This window comes from Hyalella azteca, unplaced genomic scaffold (assembly GCF_000764305.2).
Source record: "Hyalella azteca isolate HAZT.00-mixed unplaced genomic scaffold, Hazt_2.0.2 contig16984, whole genome shotgun sequence".
NCBI lineage: Eukaryota > Metazoa > Arthropoda > Malacostraca > Amphipoda > Hyalellidae > Hyalella > Hyalella azteca.
The window spans coordinates 204,598-230,388 of NW_025946787.1; the positions used below are offsets into that span (position 1 = coordinate 204,598).

The 25,791-nt window shown below is 37.0% G+C and overlaps 3 protein-coding genes across 4 annotated transcripts in view; 2 read left to right on the forward strand and 1 right to left on the reverse strand.

The window, feature by feature from the left end:
- LOC108678559 (ATP-dependent translocase ABCB1) overlaps positions 1-5,524 on the forward strand; it is a 27,187-nt gene extending 21,663 nt beyond the window's left edge. Inside the window, exons 22-28 of the mRNA XM_018167012.2 lie at positions 1,044-1,155; positions 1,509-1,665; positions 2,347-2,544; positions 2,997-3,068; positions 3,945-4,079; positions 4,401-4,547; positions 5,219-5,524. Coding sequence (XP_018022501.1) covers positions 1,044-1,155; positions 1,509-1,665; positions 2,347-2,544; positions 2,997-3,068; positions 3,945-4,079; positions 4,401-4,547; positions 5,219-5,410 — 1,013 coding nt within the window. The 3' untranslated portion in view covers positions 5,411-5,524. The remainder of the gene's footprint in view (positions 1-1,043; positions 1,156-1,508; positions 1,666-2,346; positions 2,545-2,996; positions 3,069-3,944; positions 4,080-4,400; positions 4,548-5,218) is intronic.
- A 2,025-nt stretch (positions 5,525-7,549) lies between these two features.
- LOC108678554 (estradiol 17-beta-dehydrogenase 8) lies at positions 7,550-15,980 on the forward strand. The gene is made up of 6 exons (XM_018167008.2): positions 7,550-7,671; positions 12,811-12,927; positions 13,444-13,646; positions 13,944-14,140; positions 14,455-14,582; positions 15,015-15,980. Exons 1-6 carry the CDS (start codon positions 7,632-7,634, stop codon positions 15,098-15,100), a joined length of 771 nt encoding a protein of 256 aa, XP_018022497.1. The 5' UTR covers positions 7,550-7,631; the 3' UTR covers positions 15,101-15,980.
- Positions 15,773-22,039, reverse strand: LOC108678553 (sodium/bile acid cotransporter). 2 transcript variants are annotated; one of them, XM_018167006.2, is made up of 11 exons: positions 21,834-22,038; positions 21,239-21,412; positions 20,898-21,014; positions 20,354-20,434; positions 19,821-20,009; positions 18,978-19,149; positions 18,477-18,612; positions 18,026-18,107; positions 17,393-17,527; positions 17,139-17,224; positions 15,773-16,882 (listed from the first exon to the last, which is right to left on the reverse strand). In XM_018167006.2, the coding sequence occupies exons 1-11, from the start codon at positions 21,912-21,914 to the stop codon at positions 16,594-16,596; spliced, it is 1,542 nt and encodes a 513-aa protein (XP_018022495.1). In that variant the 5' UTR covers positions 21,915-22,038; the 3' UTR covers positions 15,773-16,593. The 2 variants fall into 2 exon arrangements, with proteins under 2 accessions (XP_018022495.1, XP_018022496.1); XM_018167007.2 differs by having other exon boundaries at positions 16,701-16,882; positions 17,139-17,228; positions 17,396-17,527; positions 21,834-22,039.
- Positions 22,040-25,791: the final 3,752 nt, after the last annotated feature.

The window sequence follows — 25,791 nt, forward strand, 5'->3', positions numbered from 1 at the left end:
ACTAACCACTCACCTGGGGACACTAACCACTACCTGGGGACACTAACCACTACCTGGGAACACTAACCACTACCTGGGGACACTAACCACACACCTGGGGACACTAACCACAACCTGGGGACACTAACCACTACCTGGGGACACTAACCTCTACCTGGGGACACTAACCACTACCTTGGGACACTAACCACTCACCTGGGGACACTAGCCACTACATGGGGACACTAACCACTACCTGGGGACACTAACCACAACCTGGGGACACTAACCACAACCTGGGGACACTAACCACTACCTGGGGACACTAACCACTCACCTGGGGACACTAGCCACTCACCTGGGGACACTAACCACAACCTGGGGACACTAACCACTACCTGGGGACACTAACCACTCACCTGGGGGCACTAACTAACCACTAACCCGGGGGTACTAACCACACATGGAGGCATCTTAAAATCTTTGTAATAAATTTTGCAGTTAGTAGATGCCGGGAGCATTTATAGGTGTTCAGGAGTTAAACTTCACTTTAGCTGGTTGTACCATTCGCCGGCTCAACGCCTCGGAGCTGGACAGCAAGGCATTTTCAAAGTTCGAGGAAGATAGTTCCAGAAAGATGACGTAGCAGAAGGCCGAAGCCGGCTTCTGTCACGGGAGCTCAGCACAAAGAACCTCTTGCCTCAACGGTTAGAACAGAACTCGCTGATAACTTTGGCCTATTGTCCAGCATTATTCTTGCAGCATCCTTGTGTGTCTCGCTTCGAGTCACCGACATGTGGAACAGCCTCCCTGAAGATATTGTTGACGCTCCGAGTATGAACGCGTTCAAGAACAGACTAGACATGCAGGAGCATATGTTAAGTCTTAAAGTGCCTCGTACCCTACGGAACAACTGATATCTAGAAGCGATTTTAAATCTACCGTCCGTTGAAAAGATTGGATCAAAAGGCCAGTCTAGTCAAGAAAAGTACGAGAATCGGCGACAGGCCTATCCAGTCCTATTCTTTAAGACCGAAGATACTATACTATACTATTTTCTCCAGGTGTTGCATTTGGCTTCGCGCAATGCGTTCCTTTCGGAGCCTACGCGGTGGTGATGTTCTACGGTGGTTACCTCGTTGACAAAGGAGCTATGCCCTATGAAAACGTCTTCAAGTGAGATCAATATTATACTGTGGGAAGTTTTCTTTTTCGTAATTCGCAAATAAAGCTTGAACTAGTTGTAACTGATAGAAATTGGACCTCGTAATTATCATTGTCTGAACATGTTTAAAGATTGAAATTGATGTATTCTGGCTATGCATTTCTTAACAACACTCGTGGAATGTCACAAAGTGGAATGTTATTGAACTCTGTTAATTCTTCGCATTAAATAATGACTCCAGAGTAATATTTATATAATTATCAATATTATGAAACCGTATTTTTTTGACATTTGAGGAGCCCGAATTCGTCCAAAATCTCTACGATAATTATTTCATGTCTTACAGTTAACACGTCCTGTGCAGGGTGGCAGAGGCAATCATCTTTGGCACGATGATGGTTGGTCAGGCCGTCGCCTTCGCCCCCAACTACGCCAAAGGAAAAGTCGCCGCTGCCAGAATCTTCAAGCTGCTGGCACGCGTTCCTCTCATCGACTCGTCGCCGTCAGTTGGTCGCACGCTGGTGGGTTAGGGTCTTTGACTATGAAATTGTTGAGAATTTATGTAGGGTTGAATACTTTGCCAGACATTCTTTACTTTGAGATCTTTGAAGTTTACCAAAAGCTCGATTTTTAATCGTCTTTTTTGTTAGTAGTCATGAAAAAATAACTCATGAGTATTTTCATCACATACCTATATGTTCTAACTCATTTCAGGTATTGCCGGCTGATAATGACCATTATTAGTGTAATATTTGGCTTATCTCATTTTTATTTATTATTAAAACCTGTTCATTTCTGTCCTAGATCATTTTAGATTAAGCTCTACCTGAGGATCGGGTTACGTGACTAAGGTAGTGAGGGATAAGTAAGACGCATCTGTCCAGATAACATATCTTATTTACGGTGCGATTATACAAAAGTACAATACAGAGGTATAAGCTACGGCGTCGACCGTAAGATCGGAGAACCGACCGACACGTTACATCGCGAGGCGCTTATCAACTACTGCGGGGCCTTACTTAAGGCCGCTAGCCCTTATATAGCCTTCGGCTTCCGCCCACAACTAATTTCTTGACCAGAGACGAGTCATCCAGATGTTGACTCGTCATCATTCTCTATTAGGTCAAGTGAATATTACATCTCAATTACATACAATTATGATTATAGTGAGACGCCAGAGTGAAACCGGACATTTCTTGCAGAATGAGGAATTTGACGAAGTGCGTCTCCACGACGTGCACTTCCGGTACCCGAACCGCGAGGACGTGCAGATCCTGCAGGGCCTGAGCCTGGTCGTGTCCAAGGGCAAGACGTTGGCCCTCGTCGGGTCCTCAGGATGCGGCAAGTCCACCGTCATCAGTCTCATCGAGCGCTTCTACGATCCCGAGAAGGGAAAGCTGGTCGGTTGAATGGGATATTAGTCTTCTTATTTTTTATAGCATTCATACAATGACAAATACTAGGAAAACTGGTGTGTGCTACGATGTTTCTGATTCTCCAGTCATTGATCCTACCATGATAAAAATGAAAGAAAACGCGAGTTACGCCCGACATTTGGCCACGTATTAGCTGTATTAGTCATTTAATGGTAAATTTTCTTCATTGATATCAGTCATGACGAATTTCGGTACTGATGGAGCTTTTTTATTTGGCGTTGTCTGTACATCATTTCATTCGTGGCTATTAGTGCTTCGAAATATTTTCACCGATCACGTTTTTCTGATCGGATGTAGTATAATGGCGAAGCACATCCGGATTTTGATTTGGAATTTCTAGCTGAAGCTTGACCTGATAACCTCATATAGCGTTCTATAGTCAAGTGAGTTTTCTAAAATTTCTTTTCATTCCATAGACGATCAACAACGAAGACTTGAAGGGACTGAATGTTGGCAGCGTGAGGCGCGGTGTCGGGCTCGTGTCGCAGGTATAGCCGCTAGAACTGACTTCTTGAAATAGTTCAATTATGTTTTATCTACGTCTTATATTTACGAAGACTGCAGTGAGTTGGGGCAGGGTGGCCCAGTGGTTACAGTTCAGAGTACCAAGATTGGCGCAGAGAGTTGCGGGTTCGATCCCAGCTCTGTGCGACAGTTTCTGGTCAGAATCGGCTAGGAGGCCGGGCGGTTAAGCACAGCAGAATTGTAGCAATGAGTTGCGCGTTCGAGACCGCAATATGCTGTGAATGTTCTGCGATGTTAAGAATCGGCAACAGGCCTACGGCCTAATAAACGCTGAAACCGCTATTATTTATATATTCTTACTTTTTACTTTATTACGACCAAAGTTTAGAAAACGAACATTATTGCAAAATTTTCTGTGCTAATCGAATCGGATAAAAAATCACAATTTGAAGCGCATTTTCTCATTTATGGAAAAAATGCACTATTGTGCTCGCCATGTCCGTCTGTTCGTCCGTCCGTCTGTCTGTCCGTCCGTGACTTCACGTTTTCGTTGACGAGAAAATGCGCTCTCTGTCGCTCCCTGCAGTGAGTACTGAGTTACATTTTTTATAATTGAATATGAGTTGAGAACTGCATCGAAGGGTCATAGTTTCGTGGTATAATTGTTACAACTTTGGTGGTAATAGATCCTTAGATTGAAGTTTGACAATCTAATCTCTTAATTCATTAGGTTTGATTATATAGCATTTAATGTAAAATTAAATATAATTGTGGCGGCTGATTATCGCTACTTGACAGATGCTACGGAATTGGAAGTCGTTTCAAAAGCGAGCGGGAATGGCGAAATACACAAAAATAATCTCGTGTTAATAACTTTATAAATGATGTGACGTTCTCAGGAGCCGTTGCTGTTCGACCTGAGCATCAGAGAGAACATCGCGTACGGGGACAACAGCCGCGAAGTTCCCTTTGATGAGATCGTCGCCGCCGCCAAGCAAGCCAACATCAGCAGCTTCATCGAGTCTCTTCCTGAGGTGCGATATATACGAAGCAACACGCCTTAACGACCAATCACAAACGACATTCAAAACAAAAAACGATCGCTCAAGTCAAACGAGTTCAACTGGTAGGATCCGGTTCTTGGACCTGCACAAAAATACGTTGAATATTAATATTTCAACGCTCCCAAACACTTGCTTTGATTATTTTCCTAATTCAAGTGCTTGAAAAGAGTATAAAAACACTGAAACTTCATTATTTGGCCCCCTGGGCTCTCGTGAATTTGCTTCCCGCATTATTCAGTCTTCCAGTGAATGAGTTAGCAAAACTACTATAATTAAGCCACCCACGTGCAGAAATACAACACTCGCGTGGGGTCCAAAGGCACGCAGCTGAGCGGCGGCCAGAAGCAGAGGATCGCCATCGCCCGCGCCCTCGTCAGGAACCCAAGCGTCCTCATGCTCGACGAGGCCACGTCCGCGCTCGACACCGAGAGCGAGGCTGTCAGTTGCTTTTTATAAAGATATTTATTCTTATTTTTGATCATTTTTTATGAAGTGTTACATTTGGATGAGGAAAAGCGTTTCACATTTCTTATGAAGCGTTACATCGGGTTGGAAATGTTTCACGTTTTTTATGCAGCATTCCATGGGACTGGAATGCTCCGTTCCGTTCTCTTGTGTTTTATACACTGATCTCTACTGTATTAATTTTGGTAGAATGCATCTAGATAAAATAGGGAGTGTGAATGCATCTAGTCTTTAATAAATGCATCTTCATTTATTAAAGAATAACTAGTGGTTGGTATTGGACTTACAATTTCCATATTTTTCATAACATACCTTGCATAGCATGATGCAATTTGAAAGTTTATAACTAACAATTCCCACCATCATCTGACACGTATGTCTAAGAGCTGAAATATGCCAGTTCATTTATTTATCTTCAGACAAAACGTGGAAATTCTTCAGACAAATCTAAACTAGTTATTCATCGTAAAAAATGAAATATAAACTTATTGCACTATGATACAAGCTGAAATTAGTTAATATAGACAGGTGATCGATTGGTGTGTAGGTTAGTTTTCTTTCCGGTTTCAATTAAGAAACGTCTTTCCAACGTTGATTTTTTTATAGCATTTGTAAAATTAATTGTAAAACCATTTTCTGGGCAGGTGGTGCAGGAAGCTTTAGACAAAGCTCAGGCTGGAAGAACGAGCATCGTGATCGCCCACCGCCTCTCTACCATCCAGGGCGCCGACACCATCGCCGTCATCAGCAGCGGCAAGCTCGTCGAGAGCGGCACGCACGACCAGCTCATGGCGCGCAATGGGCACTATGCTCAGCTATACCAGTCTAACCGGTGACTCTTATCAAATTTAATCAATACCTAAAAACGTAAAAGCAAAGAGGCGTGCAATGGGCACTATGCTCAGCTATACCAGTCTAACCGGTGACTAGCATCAAATTTAATCAATAACGTATGGAATGAATCAAATGAAGACATTTGATGTCGACAAGTATTTTTACGTTTTTATCCGGAAAGTAAAAATTTTCTTAGATTAAATCAGAATATTTATGAATTATTAAATAGCATAATAAAAATCTTAAATATACCTGTAAATAAAATGAAAGCATTCTATAAATAGTAGGCTTGTGATATATTTTCAAACAGTGCTGTGTTGTTACTTTGCAAAATCACATCGTCTGTAGCCAACACTGTTTTGTTACTGTGTCTCGTAAGAAAAGCATCATATTTGTTTACGCAACTCTTGCTCCTTCTTTTCAATCTAGCCAAATATTTGTTCCGGTCGAAGAATTTTACAGATAGGAATATTCAGAAAAGAATACAACAATGAAGTGAGTTTACTTTTTTCAAATCCCATATTGACGTATCATTGCTCCTACTATTAGAAAATATTCGATAAGGTATCATCTTAGGTATGTGCATCCTTAGGTAAGCGTGGCTTGTAATTGAGGAATTCGTTCGAGACGCGATTATGCTGCCACATTCATGTTACTACATACAAGTATTGTAGTTTTTTTCACCTGACGTTTTTTTTTTTCATCCACTCTTTCAAGTCGTGGATTTGGTTGCACATACATGGAAACCAGGCTGACCTGAGAGGTTACTGCGGACATACGGCCCTCTGTCGCGTCGCGTAACTGGTAAGGCATGGTGTATTTATAGCGTTGTTTGCGATTTTACAGCTCTGAGGCTGAATGTAGTTGCGCATATTTAGGCTGAGCGTTTCCTCCACGGCTAGTTTAAAACGCTCCAAAAATGGGAAGCATGTTAGTGGCAAACGGCTGCGCTCCCAAACCGAAGGCAGATGTCGCCTCTCATAAGTCTAGAGGGAACCGAAACATACGCAGAACATTGCTAATAGAATAGAATAGAAGTGTCGGCACTGAAGAAATAGGCCCATGGCCTGTGGAAATGGGCCTATATAACTACGTTTTCGTAATTTCAAGCCGATCCGTTCAGTATTAATGGGCAAAAGGCTGGTTCGCTTGAGCGTAAAGTTAGGTTTTGCGTTTGAGTCTGCATGCGAGTTCGGGTAATATAGAATTCAGTATAGTGGGAAATATTTTTGTAGAATTGAATGACGCAGAGGTTGTCTGCCTCGATTAGGCTCGTTTTTTTTCAATCTACTTAAGCTTTGGGTAGCCGAGTGTTTAAGAATACCTACCTATGTTGGGTCGGGTCGCCTGCCGAAGACCACAACTGCCCTGGATGTAATGGACCATCATGATTCCTGCATTCCGGAACGTAGCCTTCAACACTTCAAGCCGTCCGTATCTAGGCCGTGGGTCGAACCAGCCCTCGGTCGAACGGCTACTTGTCGAAGGACGATAAATTTTGGAACAGAACTATGCTATCTGAAACCTAACCTCAGATGCGGTGAACGTAAAATCACGTAATTTAACGAAACTATGCTATCTGAAACCTAACCTCAGATGCGGTGAACGTAAAATTACGTAATTTAACGATGCCCGGAAGTCAGATTCGATCCGCGGCCTGGTGGTGCACGGCAGGTGGTGGTCAAGGCCGGAGGAGGACAAAGGCGAGTGGTGCACGGCTGATTGGTGGATATCCGGAGAGATCCAAGGGGTTCGATTCAAGGCTTATTGGTGCACAAAATTGGTGGTGCACGGCTGCGCTCCCTGTTGGGTCTACAAGTAGGGGGTTAGAAACTCGCACCCATTTTGAAAAATTCTGGTCGAAATTGACAAAGTGGATTATTGGCTAAAGGTCGACGATAGGCCCAGCCATGTATTAATTCAACCATGGGCCCAGCATAGCCAACTTGGAGCTGAAACTGCCATTATAAATACGTTTATATTACAATTCCATGAAATCATACGTGTTTGTTGGTACAAATACTTGACAATGTACAATTGCTACAAGTTATTTTATTTACTCAAACCTATTTAATTATTGACACCAGGAAAAGTAATCGAATCCGTTAATGCGTAAACAGGAACTGAACCTGGGTGTCGTGACTCGTGACGACGTGCCGGCAAGTTGTCACCAACACATTGAGGAAAAATTTATGGTTAGAACCGTATTTCAAAAACAGAATTATGGCTTATTTATTGTCTGGAAGAGTTGCACTTGTGACAGGTATGAATGATATTGTTAAATGTATGTAAAACATTCTAATGTAGGTATGTAAATCAAGATATTTTAATTCTGGATTAGAAACACCAGAATTGGAAAGCATGCAGTCGTAATCACGTAAGTCGTAATGTAATTATGAATGAAGGCGTAATGAATAATGTGATGAAGCTTGCAGAATGTGCTCATTCATTACTAGCAGTAGTACATGATCACTCAATGATGATGTCCTCCTCTTCCTTTGTAGATGATGTAGAATAAATGACATTTTCTGTGATGTGATTTTTACTTTTTTTTTTCTGTAATTGATATGATATTAGCTAGAATGTCCATATTGCATATCCATACATTACCATATTATTTATTCATGATGTGATATTACCATATCCATGGAGCGGCATGGACATGCCATTTACTAGCATTGACAATGACAACAACATTGTCCACTGCTGCACTGCAAGCTTCATATCAGCACAGCAGCCGTAGCCTAAAGCATTTCTTCTGTATCTGTAAGCTTACAGGCTACAGCCTACAGGATGACTTGTATTTGTAATTTAAAAGTCAAACCATTTTAATTGGGTAATGACCGTACCTACCTAGGGTAAACGCGGTATATTCCGACATCGTAGGTAATTCCGTCACCTCTCCAGCTTTTCCTTTATATTAAGCTTTGTTTTAGTTCCCTGTATTCATTGATGGTTGAAATGGTGATGTCATACATTTGCGTGTCGAAATACTGCAAAAACACTAGGTCTTGGCCATCTAGTGGGAAAATATTGAGATCCAAAGAGAGACAATGTATGCCACGTGGTGAGATCATCGAAAAATGTGTCAAATTTGACAGTTGACATGACTCTACCAAATAGTGAATAACTGTTTTTATAGGAAGAATATTATGGTTTGAGACTTTTAAATACGTCTGTGAATATATTAGGAATCCTTTAAGTAACTATACTTGTATTCGCTGATTTCAAGTCGTAAATAAATTAATAGATGATTAAGTTGAGATGTTGGATTTAGACACATGAAAACTAATTCCGACACAACTTGAATTGGACACACACAGATCGTTCAAAGCTTTGTACAAAAATTGAAATTTGCTTAATTAAAAGCCATTGCTGACGCGTAGTGAAGTGTTTTGAGAGTCATGTGAAGGCAACAGAACTTACGTAACGCATACGTTTTTTTTTTATAGTTTTGCATTTCTCGATGTGTCCTTAATGTGTCGGAATATACCGCGTTTACCCTAATGTGAGTTCACTTTATTTCAGTAAAACTAGAAAAATTTTATAAGAAAATACCTGAAAGTCTAAAACAAAAAAATATATATTTTAGTGACAACTATCATATTTTTGGAGGAATAAAGCATAGTTTAGGTTACTTATTTTTTGTTCTATGTTGCCTGCTATGCCTGGTAGGCTGGTACACAATACAATTCTATGTATGACATTCTATGCACAATTTTGTTAAGACCAATGATGCATTAATATTTTGTTAAGGTAATTTTTTTGGCTGAGGCCTGAGTGAGGTAAATGTAGGCTAATCAAAATTTTTTGTTGGATATTGATTTTTTGTTAACTAGAGCTCTTGCTAATCAAGGTTCTGCTGTAAATGCGTTTTTCAGGGTGTCCCTTATTACCCAATTGTGCGGAAATGGCCGCCATTTTAGGGTAAACGCGGTATATTCCGTTGTATTAAGGGCGCATTGAGAAATGAAAAACTATAAAAAAAATGTATGCGTTACTCAAGTTCTGTTTGCTTTATGTGACTCTCAAAACACTGTACTACGCGTCAGCAACAATGAAACGTCACAAAATATTGCCATATTTATTTAAGAGCCTTTAGAATGCAAACCTACCAAATCCCTATATTCCGTCACTGTGTGTGGCTACATTCGGCACGTGGTGAGGCGTATTCCGTCCGCGCTTCAAATTCTACTGATGCGTAATGCCGTCATCCACGTGTTCGAATTGCGTTTGCAGTGTGAGATGTATTGGAATACAACATGGCTTTGAATTAGAACCCTAATGAATATTGAACACTACTTAATTAGGCTTTTAATTAACAACTATTAAGCTTTCAATTAAGCAAATTTCAATTTTTGTATACAGCTTGGAACGATCTGTGTGTGTCCAATTCAAGTTGTGACGGAATTAGTTTTCATGTGTCTAAACCCATTTCTCAACTTTATCATCTATTAATTTATATACCACTTGAAATCAGCAAATACAAGTATACTTAAAGTTAAAGGATTCCTAATATATTCACAGATGTATTTAAAAGTCTCATACCATAATATTCTTCCTATACAAACAGTTATTCACTAGTATTTGGTAGAGCAAGGTCAACTGTCAAATTTGACACATTTTCTCAATATTTCCCGGCTAGATGGCCAAGACCTAATGTTTTGGCAGTAGTTTGACGCGCAAATGTATGACGTCACCATTTCAACCATCAACGAACGCATGGAACTAAAACAAAGCTTAATATGAAGGAAAAACTAGAGAGGTGACGGAACTACCCACGATATCGGAATATACCACGTTTACCCTACACATCATTAACACATGTCCTATCAATCATGTTTTTAAGCCAACCCATGTGTGCAACTTTTATGTACATAAAATTTGTTATCTGGTTCTGGTGAATCTTTTTTTTTTCTACAGACCTTAGCAGAGATACTTTTCCAAACTCAGTGAAAATCTCACTTTTCACACTTTTTTTAGAGGTAGTAAATCTATGATTTTTTAACGTTCTTTATGCTACATAGGATAGTAAATATATTGAACTTTACGCCACTATTTTTAGTTTTACAATATTTTTATTAGTTTTGCTGCTACAACATTTTGGACAACTGTCCTGATTCCCCCACCTGTCCCTTATTACCCTGTTTGATGGTATTATGCTAAGATAAGTGCATAATTTATATGCTAGGTGGAAAGTGTATTTCATTCCAGACCAGAGAATATGTTTTAGTGACTATTTCCTTTTTAGTTTTTTAAAAATATATTATGTAGTGAACAATATTACCACATTTTTCATAGCTTGATTAGCTTCGTTTTGTGTCTGTCTGTCTGTCTGTCATCAAAAATTCAGACCTTAATTTAGAGCTCTTCTGAACATCCTAGAAACTTTAAATTTGGCATGCATGCTTATGCTGCCTAACAATTCAAGATATGATCATCAGAAGTAATAATTGAAAAAAAAATTTTAGAAGAAATTTAAAGAAAAAAAAAATGAATAAAAAAATAAACAAAACAACTAAAAATTCATGGTTTAGAATTGAGCTTTTTTCTCGAACATCCACACTTGCAAACCCTGGAAATTGATTTGAATAGCTAAAATTGCTAACTAAAAACTAGAAAATGAATAAATATAAAACCATTTTAAAAACCACATTTTTCTGGTTTTTACAAAACTAAAAATAATGGAATAAAACAAATAAAAATACTTTTAAAATCCACGTTTTCTTAATGGACAAAAAAGAAAAACATTTACTCATGCATAACAGTTAAGTTATGTAATGTTATGTATGAGTAAATGTTTTTCTTTTTTGTCCGTTGAGAAAATGTGGATTTTACAAGTTTTTTTATTTGTTTTATTTTTTTGTTTGCATTGGTAAATTAAAATTCAGTTTGCCAAAGGACATTTTTCATTTGTTGACATTTCAAAAGTAGTATCAAGATTCAATATCATGTTCAGAGATGCATTGATTAATAAAATATCTATCAACATAAATGGTATAAGTACTACGTAAATAATGTAATTAGGATACTACTCAAATTTAAAAAAAATGAGATTTAGATAGAACTGCATCTTTCAACTTGATAAAGAATTTCAACATATTTAATTTTATCTGAAACTCTTTAGCAAATTAAAAATGTCTTTCCATGACCTGATTTTTGTTTTACCAGTGCAAATGAAAAATATTATTCAATGTATGGAAAAAAACTAAAAGAAAAATTTTTAATAGAAGATTTCCGGTCTCCATGAAATTAACATGAATTTAAACTTGAACTTGAAGAAACAAATTCTGCCATCATATACTAATATCTGCTAAGTGTCAACTAGAGCTTTCCTGCCATTTTTGGAGCTGACAATTTTCTGCTAGGGAATTGTCTCCATTCTCCTATCTTATCATAAAGAACAGTTTATTATTGAGCTGCAACATTGAACATCATTATACAGTTGTCAAATTACATCATTTTCCAATTTGCAGCCACAAGATTTGAAATTAGAAATTTGGACAGAAGCCACAAATAAATTTTAATACAAAAATGCCTATGCTTCATGCTTGCAGGCAATATTTTATCTGTAAAAAATTGCTCATGAAATGAATTTTTTTACTTTGTATTTGACTGACAAAATTCTGCCACATATTCCAGATTAGGCCAGATTTTAGTATTGAGTAAAAAAATTCAATCTTGGTTGCAGCTTGGTCTTTAGAAAAAAAAAACAATAACCATGCCATTTGTAAGATTGAATCAGGTCACATGTGTGTTTAACCCTTTCATGGGTAAGTTACCATGTATGATCACTTGAAATCGCGTCACAAAAAGCCTCACCACGGCTTCCTGTTTGTTTTTGAGGCATCTTTATAATGCCTCAGTCAATCACTAATTATCTGACCATCGTTCTATCTATAGCATCACCAACTGCAAAGTCCACAAATTGAAATATGAGCATTTAAATGAAGGTTTTGACTCGGACAATGGAATTGACGCTCTTTCCGCATTTTCTTCAAAATTTGGAAGTATCAATGTATATATTTATTTTGGCAACTTGATTAAATTTAATTAAATTAAATTTTTATGTTTCTAATTTTTCATTTGCATAAACTGAATTTTAATTATAAAGATAAATTTTGTGTACTGATCGCATTTATTGAATTCTTCAAGTGCGATTTAAACCTTCAATAGGCAAAATTTGAAAAAATACATACAAAAAAATATATTATATAATACTTCTTACTTTCTTGAAATGGTTTCTGAAATTTTAATTTCTGGATATTTCAATGCTTGCCCGCTAAAGGGTTAATTTTTAATTTGGCTGAAAACTATTGATATGACAATGGATTAATAATGAATTATTACCTACCTTATAATTTAGCAAAATAATAAAATGTTCTATTACACATTGTTCAAGGTGGTGGCAGTGGTATTGGGAAAGAAGTTTGTAAACTTTTGGCTGAAAGAGGAGCATACATTGCTGCCACTGACATCAACAAGAATGCCATCCAGGACACCATTTCAAATCTTCAGGGTAATTATTTTACTGCTAACAATATATTTTTAAAGTTCTTTAGACTTAAGGGCAAAGTAGTTCTCATTTCACAAATTTAACTGTAATTGCATATTCTCATTGTTTGTTTTTTGACCACTATTTAGTTCAATTTTTGTAGGTAAGGATGTTGATTTATAATTCATATGTTTATGTTGTAAATTATTTTCAGGCAATATTATTTAGTATTTGGATATGCTTGAGCTCATCAGTAATGATATGAAGCAGCAGTCCTTGTGTTGATAGCCTATTTGCATTTTTGAATCTCATATCTCACTATATTATCGGGGTGTTAATTCTGATCTTCCATAAATTGTTCTCTCATGTTCCAAATGTGGTTATTGGTGAAGAAACACATTCCTCATTTTCAACATATGTCAGAATTTTGTTTTTTGCAGCAAATACAGTTTAAGAAAATAAATAAAGGAAAAATAAATATTATTGTCAATTATACATGATCCATGTATCTAAAATTAGTATTTTTTGTTCATTTTGCAGGCAACAGTGGGAAAGCTTCCCACTTAGCCATGGAGTGTGATGTTAGCAGTGGTGACAGTGTACGCTCTTGCTTCAGTGAAGCTACAAAACATTTCAAGCAGCCACCAACACTTCTGGCTAACTGTGCTGGCATCACCATGGACACTTACCTTGCGAAGATGACTGAAGAACAGTTTGATAAAGTCATTCAAGTCAACTTGAAAGTATGCTTTGATCTAAAATTTAACCAATTAATGATTTATTTTAGTTACTATTGCCCTGGATTGTGATATTTGTGTGAATAATTGTTGCTCCATTAGCAATTTATTTGATGTTGAGTACCACTCTAATTTGCATAACTTTGGAAGCTAAAATTCTCAAGGTACTATTATCACAGATACTTCTTTTCTTTACATTTTGAATATTCCTTTTTATTGTTCTTGATCATGTTTCATATTTATCCTAAATTTGAAGTTAATTTGAAATATTTGCACTAATTATGAATTCTATTCTGTTTGAAGGGCACATTCTTGACGAACCAAGCATTTGCTCACTGCCTGGCAGCATCTGCAAAACAGGGCGGAGATGCCGCACCCGGTGCAATTGTGAACGTTAGTTCTATCTCAGCCCACAGAGGAAACATGGGACAAACCAACTACTCTGCCAGCAAGGCTGGAGTTGAAGGCTTCACCAGATCAGCAGCAAAGGAGCTTGCCAAGTGAATTCCTCTTCATTTTATTAATGCAGCTAATTTGTATCCCAATTTTATGCCAAAATGAAGTTGTAATTTGAATTCAAAAGATTGTATGGAAATTTATACGTTCTAATAATAAATGTCTGAGCAATTATTTTCAGCTACAATGTATAATATCAATTATGCTTCAAATTTTAATACATATTACAGAAGCATTATAGTGTTGTCCTTGAAAAGTTTCTGTGTTTGCTGTCTAATATATCAGTATGAATGCTTAATAGCTTTTGATTTTCAGTGGTGGTTATCATTTCTCTTATTCATGAAGTATTCCCACTCAGGTTTGGCATTCGTGTGAATTGTGTATACCCTGGCCTCATTGAAACTCCCATGACTGACACCGTACCAGAACACCTCAAGGAGATGGTTAAATATGCAATAGCATTGAAGCGTGCCGGACAGCCTCAAGGTGAGAAAAAATACTCCTACACCTTGAATTTCCTGAATTTTGTAAAAATTCCCTTGGTGATCTCAACTATTTTTGGTTTTATGGCGCTGTTGGTAGTTCTTTGTTTTCTAACTTCATCCAGAAAAACCAAGTGAAGTGAATTAGTGTGCATGTAATAGACTTGAACGTAGATGCTGTTTGCTTGTAAACGTATTTTGAAATCTGTGAAATTAAGATTAGAAGTAATAGTAATAGCGAGACTAATAGTTATATTCTGTAGAACTAATATTTCCAGCTATCTATTTCATCCAGTGATTAAAATGCATGAAAGCGTGTGTTATTTCATGGCTTCACTTAGATCTCCTTGCTGTAATTATCTTAATTTAGTAATTACGTTTTACGGTGAAATTTTAATACTTTAACTTGCACTGATAAAGTTGCATGGTATTGCAGAGGTTGCTGAGGTCATTGCCTTCCTGCTCTCTGACGCGGCCAGTTACGTGACTGGTGCATGTGTCGAAGTTACCGGAGGGCTATAATTCACTGATGATTTATAGCCCCATCTTCATCTTCTACATTCAATACTGAGTCATTTATACATTTAATTATTCAAAAAGAAACCAGCGTGTTTTAGCCAAGTAACTACTACTCAAACCTGACAAGTGTGTCCAGCTAGTGTCACCGTCTACGTAGTATATTAGGTGCCTTACTTCTACGATGCTCACGAAGCTCCGTTTCAAAGTTCTCTATCATGTGATGGCGCAATATTTCAAATATTCTCATTAGTTTTATATTTCAGCCTTGTGCCAACTGTGAATTTGAATGACATTAGTTAGAAAGAAAAGTTAAACTCTTTTTAGTTCGGGTTGTATGGAGCGTTGAAAGTTGCTCGAAAGCTTTACTCGAGTTTTCAATTGCTTAGGCACTGCACAAAAAGAATGTTCAATGTTGATAGATTGTGGATGTATGGGTTGTTAATAAATCTTGTTGCTGGAACCTTTGTGCCTCTTTATTAGATCTTGCATTGGTTCAACTTCCGAAAATTTCTTAAACTACTTATTTGTTGGGAATATTTACCAATCTGCCAAGTAATTCCATTCTATGGTCTGGTAGAAAATCAATGTAAGGTACAATTTTTTCTGCTGATGACTTTTTCATGAATCGCCATACCTTTATTTAATATTATGAGATTTTGTTTTAATAATAATCTGTTCGATGTTGGAGAGATATTTATTTGTAAGTGGGATCTTTATATTGTTTCTTTGGACTAACCTCTATATTTCAGCAAATTTTATAGACGAAGCATTGAACTTTTTAACCTGGTGTGGCTGCGTTACTGCATAACCTAGTTGAGAGTGACCTTCAGCCGCATAGTGTAGTTCAATGATCTGCTCATGGCGAATAAATAATTGACTTGAATATTACATTTTTCTACCAATTAAAAGTATTTTCGTTGTCGAGCTTATTTCTATCCATTTTTTTTATCTTTGCAGACACAAATATTAAATTCTTGGAACGATAGAAATTGTACGCAATCATTATCAATCACGTACAAGGATTAGAGTTGACAAGTCCAGTCTTTCTTCTTCCTTTCTACGTTGGTTTAATGCGAGATAATAGTAAACTAATGTATATATTACAGACAATATTAAAACTTTGTATTTAATATTGTTCTGTTATTATTGTGTGCATGTCTCGTTTAACGGGTGCTTTTTTTAACAGGTTGGAGTTCATTTTCAGAGATTATACATGAATCTGTCAATATATTCGTTATTGAGTATTAATTGAAACGGTCTTCATATTATCGAACTTGGTACTTCTGTTGCGCGAGATGACTCCACTAAATCCTTCAATAGCATTTCTAGGAATTTAAATTATTTCAATTACATTCTAAAATCTTAGAACTCTGGCTATTTCCAGTAACTCTTGATCAGAACTGCGCATTTTTAAATGTGATTTAAACGGTACTTTCAAATGTCTGGCTATATTTCTTAAACAAATGACAATGTCCCCTTAAGCTCGTATTTTGGCCTTAGCATGCTTTCTTAGTGAGATCATCAGTAGTCCTAACCCTAAACTCTTCTGGCATTGAGGGGTCGAAAAGTAAGCCAGGAGTTCTTGGTATGTCGTCAATCGGAGATTCCGCCATGAGCGCTCGAGTGACGTCATGCTTGCCGTCGATTTTATCCTCTGGTTCGACGGTCTCTACGTCAGGTAGGCAGATGCCACATTTCTGTAGCGCTTGCCAAATCAGGAATATCATCAGAAGAGGAGGGCCCGTCTGGAAAAGCTGAGCCAGTACTGGAACTGCTGCCAGGTCGCTGTAATCGAAAGCGAGTGCATTTTTAAATAGATATAGATCGAATAAAATAGATTAATTGTTTCTGATTCGTTTCATAGATTAATCGAAGTATTTTGAACTTGTTTAAAGACTTGAAACACTGTTAAAGCCTCAACAACAGTGACAGATAGAAATTTTATGTTAGCGAATTTGTTATTTTGCCTAATTATAATCAAATGTATTACCATGGTACCTTCTGATTATATGAAAAAAATTCTGCCGAAGTCGTCACCTACCTGTCGGGTGTTCCCAATGAAAGCTTTAAAAGGAGATATGCAATGGCTGCGTTCTGGAACGCAGTTTCTATGGAGATAGCGATGATCTGTGGGAAAACGGTGCATTGTAATCGATAGGATTCGTAAGAACGTTGATTTCTGTTAGTGATTACCTCACAATTATTTGAATTTATTTCCACGAAACCTATGTTTCCTATCCTAGGTAACGAGGTTATTTTATTTCGCGTAGAAATGAAAATAAGAGTTCCATGCACCTGTTTTTTCTTGAGACAAAAGAGGGTTGACATCAGAGCTCCTGCAGTGTATCCACCTGCAGCCACCATAAGACCGGCTAACGCGACGTTCCCAGTAATCAGAGCGAATCCTTTGTAGTTGTTGTACATCCCAAACTGCGCATAAAAGGCAAATCATGGTCAACACAAGGCAAAATCATGGTTGAACTAGTCCAATCATGGTTGAACTAGTCCAACCATGGTTGAACTAGTCCAACCACGTGGACCACCAGGACTAATATTTTCTACAATTTCATGATGTTTATTCAAGTTATGGTTGTGATTTTTGCGCGAATTTATTATTGCTCATGTTCGTTAGATGTATTAATAATATAATCATTTATTAGATCGGCACATTTTCGGAAATATTTTCATAATTTCCACAGATGATCAGTATTGCCCGTGGCAGCGAGAAAGCAACGGTTGGCTGCTGTGGCCGAGAGAATTACGAAGCCTTAATAACTTTTGTTCGAATTATTGTAATTGATTCGCTCTACCATTTAGTCGTCAAGACAATAGGAATTTGATTGATTCAGTTAGGAATGGACGTTTTAAAACGGTTTTCAAAACCGTTTGGGTCAGGAAACATGACCTACTCTAGTACTACTCACTCACCGATATGAAGTAAAGAATCATGCAGAATGTCATCGGTTTGATGATCTTTCCAGCAAAAACCGCCCAGTTATACTTCTTGTACCTGAAATTTTGGAATTTGAAATTAACATACACTAAGACTACGCCTAAAGATCTAGGTATATGAAGTTGATTTGGTAAAACGTTTTAACAGCTAAAAAGTTTTTCTACGCAGTTTTATCTAAATTAGGATGAAAATTAATTAAAATTAGACCAAGCTCTGCCGTAGTATCTAACTCGACAGAAAAATTGAAGGTTTCATCATGAAAGTATTATACAATTTGATCGCAAAAAAATTGTTATGCCGTCATTTATCTCTTGCCTACAAAGGATATTTTCTTGTGGGCATAGAACTTCAGCGAATCATTCCTTATTTCAACTGCTCTTTTATACGTCAGTATCAAGTATGTAGAATTTGTGCCTAGTTCCTCACTTGATGAGGAGGCCGATGAAGAGCGGCACGGAGAAGCCTATGAGGGAGGTGATGAGATTCATGTACGGTATGGTGATGGAGCTTCCTTCCCCTAACAGTTTGCTACCAAGCAGATACATCCAAGTTGGCATCATAGCTGCAGAAAAGTAGGAAAAACTCATTAATGTTTTTGATTTAGTCCCTAGGCTTTGAACAGTCTTCCTTTCATGAGTAATTAGAGCTAAAATCTATATATTCTCTTCTCCGTCACTAAAGTATTTACGGTGGTAAGCCAATCTGCACATTTGGTATCATTCTATATACATAATCATGTAATTTTAAACGCCTCTATGTGTAACTTCACCTGTATTTTCTATAGGAAAAATTTAAAATTCTGTATTTAACGCGTATATTCCCATAAAATTTGCAGTTACCATCTCACTAAAGCATCTAATTTAACGGAGCGAGTCACACTGAAATTCATTCTTTTGGCATTATACTAGGGTGCAGATTAGGGAGTACCCATGGCAATAATTGTAGAGCAAAATGTCATGGTGATGGATAAGTTAATATCTCCGTTGTAGAGCAGCGTCCAAAAGTTGCTGTTTTGGCCGCCAGGGGAGCATCCAAGAGTGAAGAGTCCCAGTCGCTGCAGTGGATCGTCGAGCAGCAGCCAACCAACTCCGAACGAGAACTGTATCGTTAAAATAGGGTACGTATATAAAGGTTCATATATGAGATAATCAAAATTAAATCATATAATGGGTCGGATAGAAAATAATAATTTAATAAATATTTAAGTGTACATAACCTTGTTCGGATGTAACAACGTATAGGAAGCTAATTGCTGTCTGTAGACGAATTACGCAAACAATGCCTACCTACACCATTTTTTCGAACTGTGATTTAATTAACGCATACAGTTGATTTCTCCTATCCAACTCATAAACAGTACATATTCATTTACGCATAATTACGTAAGCGCTAATTTTGTCGTTCACTTTTTTCTTGCAATTTTGGTTACGTGAAAGGAATTTACCGAGGAAATGCTCACCTTTTACCTCGTAAAACAATTTCATTTGATGTTAATTTCGGTTGTTGAATTTATTTTTTTACCTTTTCCTCTTCCCATACTTTTTTAACTACATGTAGTGATTGGCTGGTTGCAGAATTAAAATTAAAGTCAATCGTCGCTCAACTGCCTGAGTTCAATTTAGTCGCTCTATGTTCCTCCTTTGCACGCACTCTATCCTAAGTTATTTAACAATTGCGATGCATCGGCGTGATCAAAAGTTTTACCGATAACATGTCGCTGTATATTTGAAAATGTGAAATATTGTATGAAACCTGCAGATTATGACGTACTAAAGGCATGCAGATGAACTGGCAAAATATGCCACACAGAGGTCCCACTGGCCTCTTGATGACAGCTAAGATGATCTGCAAGTCGAGCTGGCTGCCCATGAGCACCGTGTTGAACAGAGAGAAGCTCACAGCGCCGATCATGAATGCCGTGTCGGCGATTTTGCTGCTCTCACGTCGATCCACGATTATCTGGTGAGTAAGAACGGCAAAATTATTCATTAACTGCTGTATTTTTTCTGTTTGATTCCGTTTGATTCTCAGAGAACGATATGGTAAATTTTCTTTCGCTTCCTTGTGAAATTTCTCTTCTATTTGCTTACCCATGTTCTATCACTTATACCCTAAATCTTTCCCCTGAAAAATTCTTTGGGGTGAAAATTCCCCCATCAATTTTAATGTGTCGCACAATGTTCGATAATTTTTGTAATATACGTTAATTTCCGTCGTACAACATTAGGATCCGCTTACTAAAGTATATCCTTATATAAATAATAATTGAATTTTCTGCTAATTAAAGTTTTCTTCGTTCTCACGATTGTGTCGTTGCGAAGTAACTTTTTCTCGCCCATCCAAATAGAGTTGTTGACGCCATGATTTACGTCCGATGGCCGTGCCTGTTGGTGTAAACTCAAAGCTTTTAGATATCAGTTAAATACTCTTTTGGCGAATATTGTTCAGTTTCAAAGGTATAATACTGAGAGACTCGTCTAAAGGTTAATTAACGCTTCCTCATGAAAGTTAATATTGAATTTTTAAAGACTTATTGCGTATCTTTTTTATCGCTTAGAATTTGAGCCTTGCATAAATCTACATGACGTACTCAATTTTAACAACTCAAGAATTAAGAATAATTTAACAAGCCGTTGGGCTAAACGAAACATCCGACAACACAAGAGACAAAATATTTATTATTGATACTAATTTTAGTAAAGATAATAATTTTTATACTGAACAATATTAATTATATCAATATTATTTATAAAAAAACGAAGAAGTCCCTTTTAAGACGAAAATTTGTACAAGGAACTCGTATCCTAACTTTTATAACTATAAGTTATAGGAGTTTTGTTGACTAACTGCTAGTGCGCCGTAGAAAGTCAACGAAAAGTAGCCCCAGTAGTAGGAGATGATGGTGAAGGACTGGTTGGCTTTATTCTGAATATCTTCCGGCGAGAACACCAGCGTCGAATTTGCCTGTTGAATATGAGTCGGAAATAAAATCGAATTTGTTCCGAGTTACATGTGATATTTTTGGTTCCATCCGGCTTGGATTTTTTATTGTAATTTTACTCGTTAATAAAATTTTTTAAATTAAAATCATATAATACTATCATCGAATTTCAATTCGGTTACATTTCGTGCAAAATTTCTGTACAAAATTACCATATATCAGTCACTTGATCGGTCGCAAAACTCACAAAAATGACATGCCAGTAGACTTCAGTGTAAGGATGGACCACAACACTGAGTTGTTCCTCTACGATCCTGGAGACCATAGACGCATCGTCGGGGTCAGAAGAGTTGTAGCAGAATGAGAGCGTCAGTTGGGAGTACGTTGAATCGGGGATACGGTATTCTGGCCCTTCCCAAACCTATGCGAACAATAAGAAATAAGATCACTTTATTGCTTATATCGCAAGTTTATCAAGAATTTAAAAGCAAAGAAAACAGCCAAGAAATTCACCATTTATATTAAATTAAATTAAAAATTGACCATTCGGCTATATGCACGAACAATAATTCATTTTTTTAGCTCCGTTCCGCAATTCAGGCGTTTATCTGCATGTCAAAACGTTTAACCTTAATTCGTGTATTAATAAACATAATTGCTATAGAACATCATGCTGGCTTTACTCATTATTGTAACTCACGCTGATTTTGGAACTAAAATTAATAAAAACGTGCTTAAATCGTAATAAAACTGAATTAAATATTCAGAAATATTTATTTGAGAAATCGCATAAATAAATATTCAGATAAATGATAATGTCAAATGAAGATGACTGTCCTTACCTCTAAATAGTAGCTTTGGACACTGCAGGCCGCTAGCAGCAGTGTGAAAAAAATTAATTCAAACCTACATTTATGCGACATCTTGAGTATTTTGTGGGTTTAAACCCTAAGTCATAAAAAAAGTATAAATGCTAAGAGACTAGGATATATCTTATTATTTCGACCAATAACAATTAATATCTGCAGAAGCATCAAATTTTACACAAGTTTCGTTCTTTTCATAAACCTGTGCCTGGGCAACGTTTTATATAGACGTGACGTCGAACTTTTCTTGACATTTACTGACCAAAAATATTCGTTCATTTGTACTTGATTTTGTTGCAAAATTGTTAATTTAATTGCTTGATTGAACTATCGTTTCTTTCACTATTGCTTATCAATCCACTTCAATTCATTGCGAGCACTTTTAAAGTGCTCTTAAATCATAAACTTCGATAAAAGTAAAATTCAGTGATTTGACATTTTTTGCCAATAACGTTACTCTCAATATCATTTGAAATATTAAGTTGAAGTAAAACGCTTGGGAAGGTTCATATGAAGTTAGGTTTAAAGATCAGCTTCTTGAGAACGAAGTTACGGCCCCATCTGACTTGCTGAGGAAACTTTTTTCATTCTGGTTATTTGCTGTTACAAATATTTAAAAAGGACTGGAGTCAAAATAACATGTCAACCGATGAAGTATATGTTTTTGGTAACAATTGCGACAAAATCAGCCTACTTCTAATAGTACTAATTTCAAATAATAATGACGACCCCTTGTTTCAAAATTGCGTCTTCGGCTATATCAATTGACTAGGTTTTTTTCATCAAAGATACGTTTTCGGATGATTGAGTTCTATATTTTCTCATTTTGTTTTGTCACACAAACTTGATTGAACATTTTATGGCAAGATACCTCTGTATAAGGTGTTACTCAGTTCTTTTGTACATTGAGATTATATATACTCTGATAAAGATTTATCATAGAAGGTAATAGTAGTCCAACTTTTAATGACTGTGCCAAAACGCTTAACCCTTCAATGTTAGAAATCTCGGGCAAGACCCTGAATCGCGTGGTCTTGTTACCAAGAAAAACAATACACGTTAGATACGTAATCATTGTTCTTGTATTATATTTATACCGGAAATATTCTTAGAATTCCCTGAGGTGTGAATGACATTATTATTTCTATCTAATTGGCTGGAGCCACGTTCAGTTATTAGCCAATACTTATGAATGTTCTATCAATAGCGCCCAAGAGCACTGCAGCGCCAGAACTCAGCTGCTCAGTCAGTGGCTGGGTACTACTAACAATCTCCAGCTCGAAGGGGTAACTACTAACGTAGCGACAATCGGTCTTTAGGGCCATATCGCGGCTCTTTAGAATATCTTATCGAACCACTGATTACATCTTGATTTTTTTGAGTGGAAATCTCGTTGCAAGAATTTTAATATCTTTTGTTAAGATCTTTAAGAATTTTAAGCACGATTTCTGTAAAATTTGTTGATGAAACGTTTCGGAAAACGTATTTTTTTTAACTGAACCGATCTCTGACAAATAATTTTGAGTTGCTTTTTTATTACTTAATTATATAACTCTCATTTCTGCCCAAAACTCCGCCATAAAATTAATTAATTCAGGAATCCTAAAATAAATAAATATACCGATATACTGTAAAAGTTAAACACAACAGTTTTTTATTATTGATAATAGTTAAAAATAACGTGAGGTTTTTCAATGCTTGATTTTGATGATTTGCTTGTTTTATAGCATCTTTCCGTTTTCAATAACTTAGACAGCAATGCATTATTTGCGTTTCTGCGTTTCTTGACCGAAATTACGGAATGTGCATGTAAGCCCCCGGCAGCCATGCATTCCGTTTGATTTGACACCTGCCCCTTTCCTGCGTTCTAGGCCTGCTCGGCCTTCGGTGTTTGTTTTGACCCATGCCCCCTTCCTTCGTGCGTTAGTTATGCCCAGTCTTTTGCATTCAGTGGTTTGATTATACACACACAGTTCCCCACTCTCTTATTCCCTCCTCGCATCGACGTGCAATTGTTATAGCTGATTCATGTTGTTTTTAGTATATTATAAACTACGCAACCAATTATTACGTTTAATTACCAACCATGCAGTGAGCACAAACGAATGTCTAATTAATATAACTCCGGGGTTACGGAATTTTCGCCGTCTCTGCATTGGACCATCTGTCACATTGACATAGCCTTCGTCCTGTAATCGCTCTGCTCTCAAGAGCTTCTCGGAGATAATTATGTTATCTGCATGTAAATAAATAGAGAGACCACATAGGTAGGTAATGTGCTTACTGAAATTCTTATAAAACTGTCTGTCGAAAAAGGCAAGAATGGTTTTTATATTATGTCGTTAAAATCCGGGCAAAACTGCAAATGAATTTATTAATTCAATTTTATTTGACTCGTGACGCGTATGGGGCTAGCAGTGCTTCTGTCAGAAAAATGATTGCGATTTGCCTTTGATGCTTCGATGTTCGTCTTCGAGGTAATTGTTAGAAACCCCTTTTTTATGTGATACTATATGAGGTATCAGCGACTGGCTCACCTACATACTTTTGTGCCTTCGCCATATCGATGACGAATATGAAATGAGTGTGAATTTTTCGATAGTAAAATCACTCATAAAGTGAGCCTTTTTGTAATTACGTCTCGGATGTCGCCAGTCACCGGGAGAAGGTCAGCAGATAAAATAATAATTCGATCTAATCACTCAAGTTTGGTATGCGCGCTGCATCTGCTTTTCCTACAGATATCACGACTGTCATCATCACATTCTCACTCCTTCGGCACATGACGTTCTGTTTCTAACTCATCAATATTTTTATTAGGCAATTAATTATTACACTGAAAATCTCTATTTTGATTCGTACCAAAATGTTACTGTGTGACGTACGTGTATTCACTTATTAGTCTTAAGAAATTTAGGCGTTATCCAATAACAAGCTTGGAAAAATGCACACTCGCATGCATCATCTAGCTAATACGAACTCGATTGATAAATTTTTCGCCTATTGTGGGTAATTAACGACAGGTTTATGATGGCCAGGCAAGGTTTCTTGAATTCATTAAACACCTTGAATAATTATCTTCAAGTATGCTGTGGGAAAGAATTGTGCAGTGGGACTTAATTACTTTATAGTCATTACCCTTTGATTAAATTTTATTCCCTGCATTTTGTTATGGATGTTTTTTGAGCATAGAAAACACGAGTTTCACTGCGCATGCATTTATCACCTCGTAATTTCGCTCGACACTACTTGCTCACACCGAGTTGCAGTCCCTCAATGTTGATCTCAACTCGATTCTTCCTGTATTTTAATTCACAGAATAAAGAGCCAATCAGCAGCTGCATCCGTTGATACTTGAACTTTGTGCTCGACAATTACAAATAAACTCGTGAACCCCTTATATTGTAACGCCCGTCTCCACTCAAGGCGCTGTGTGTAATCATTCAACGATGCTTGCAAGTGATACGATAATGTTAACGTCAGACTTTAACTTAATACAGCATTTAGTCAATAAACCAGTTATTCATACTGAGTGATTGCTCATCTTCTTAGATTTCATCCAAAATGTTGTAAAATAAGGTTATAATGCTTTTAATTTAATCTGAACGATTTAAAATGTGTGCGATCAAATTATCTTATTGATACACGGTTTAAATTTATTGTTATCGTTATCAGAGGTATAAGTACTAAGACTTCAGCTATTTTACCAAGCATTCTTCTGCTAAATAGGATAAAATTCCGTTACTAAAAATTACCTGCTTGCTAATAGTGGAAATTTTTCGTACTGTTTGCAAAATGTACATGAAACTTTTTCTGTAGAAATTTTTAAGTTGTTTCTTACAGTAGTAAAAATTAGTGGTATATGATAAATAGTTTTCAAATAAACCGCGGATCAGTCATATTCCTCTACCACATTGTCGTTGATGCACAATAT

What these genes read in the sequence shown, in the direction of transcription:
- LOC108678554 (XM_018167008.2), top strand. Translation starts at nt 7,632, where the DNA reads ATGGCTTATTTATTGTCTGGAAGAGTTGCACTTGTGACAG. An exon ending in CACCATTTCAAATCTTCAGG is followed by an intron (nt 12,928 to 13,443) that starts GTAATTATTTTA and finishes TTCATTTTGCAG; the next exon opens with GCAACAGTGGGAAAGCTTCC. An exon ending in GCGTGCCGGACAGCCTCAAG is followed by an intron (nt 14,583 to 15,014) that starts GTGAGAAAAAAT and finishes ATGGTATTGCAG; the next exon opens with AGGTTGCTGAGGTCATTGCC.
- LOC108678553 (XM_018167006.2), bottom strand. Translation starts at nt 21,914, where the DNA reads ATGTCGCATAAATGTAGGTTTGAATTAATTTTTTTCACACTGCTGCTA. An exon ending in CTTTCTACGGCGCACTAGCA is followed by an intron (nt 20,435 to 20,897) that starts GTTAGTCAACAA and finishes TTACACCAACAG; the next exon opens with GCACGGCCATCGGACGTAAA. An exon ending in TTCATCGGCCTCCTCATCAA is followed by an intron (nt 18,108 to 18,476) that starts GTGAGGAACTAG and finishes CCAAAATTTCAG; the next exon opens with GTACAAGAAGTATAACTGGG.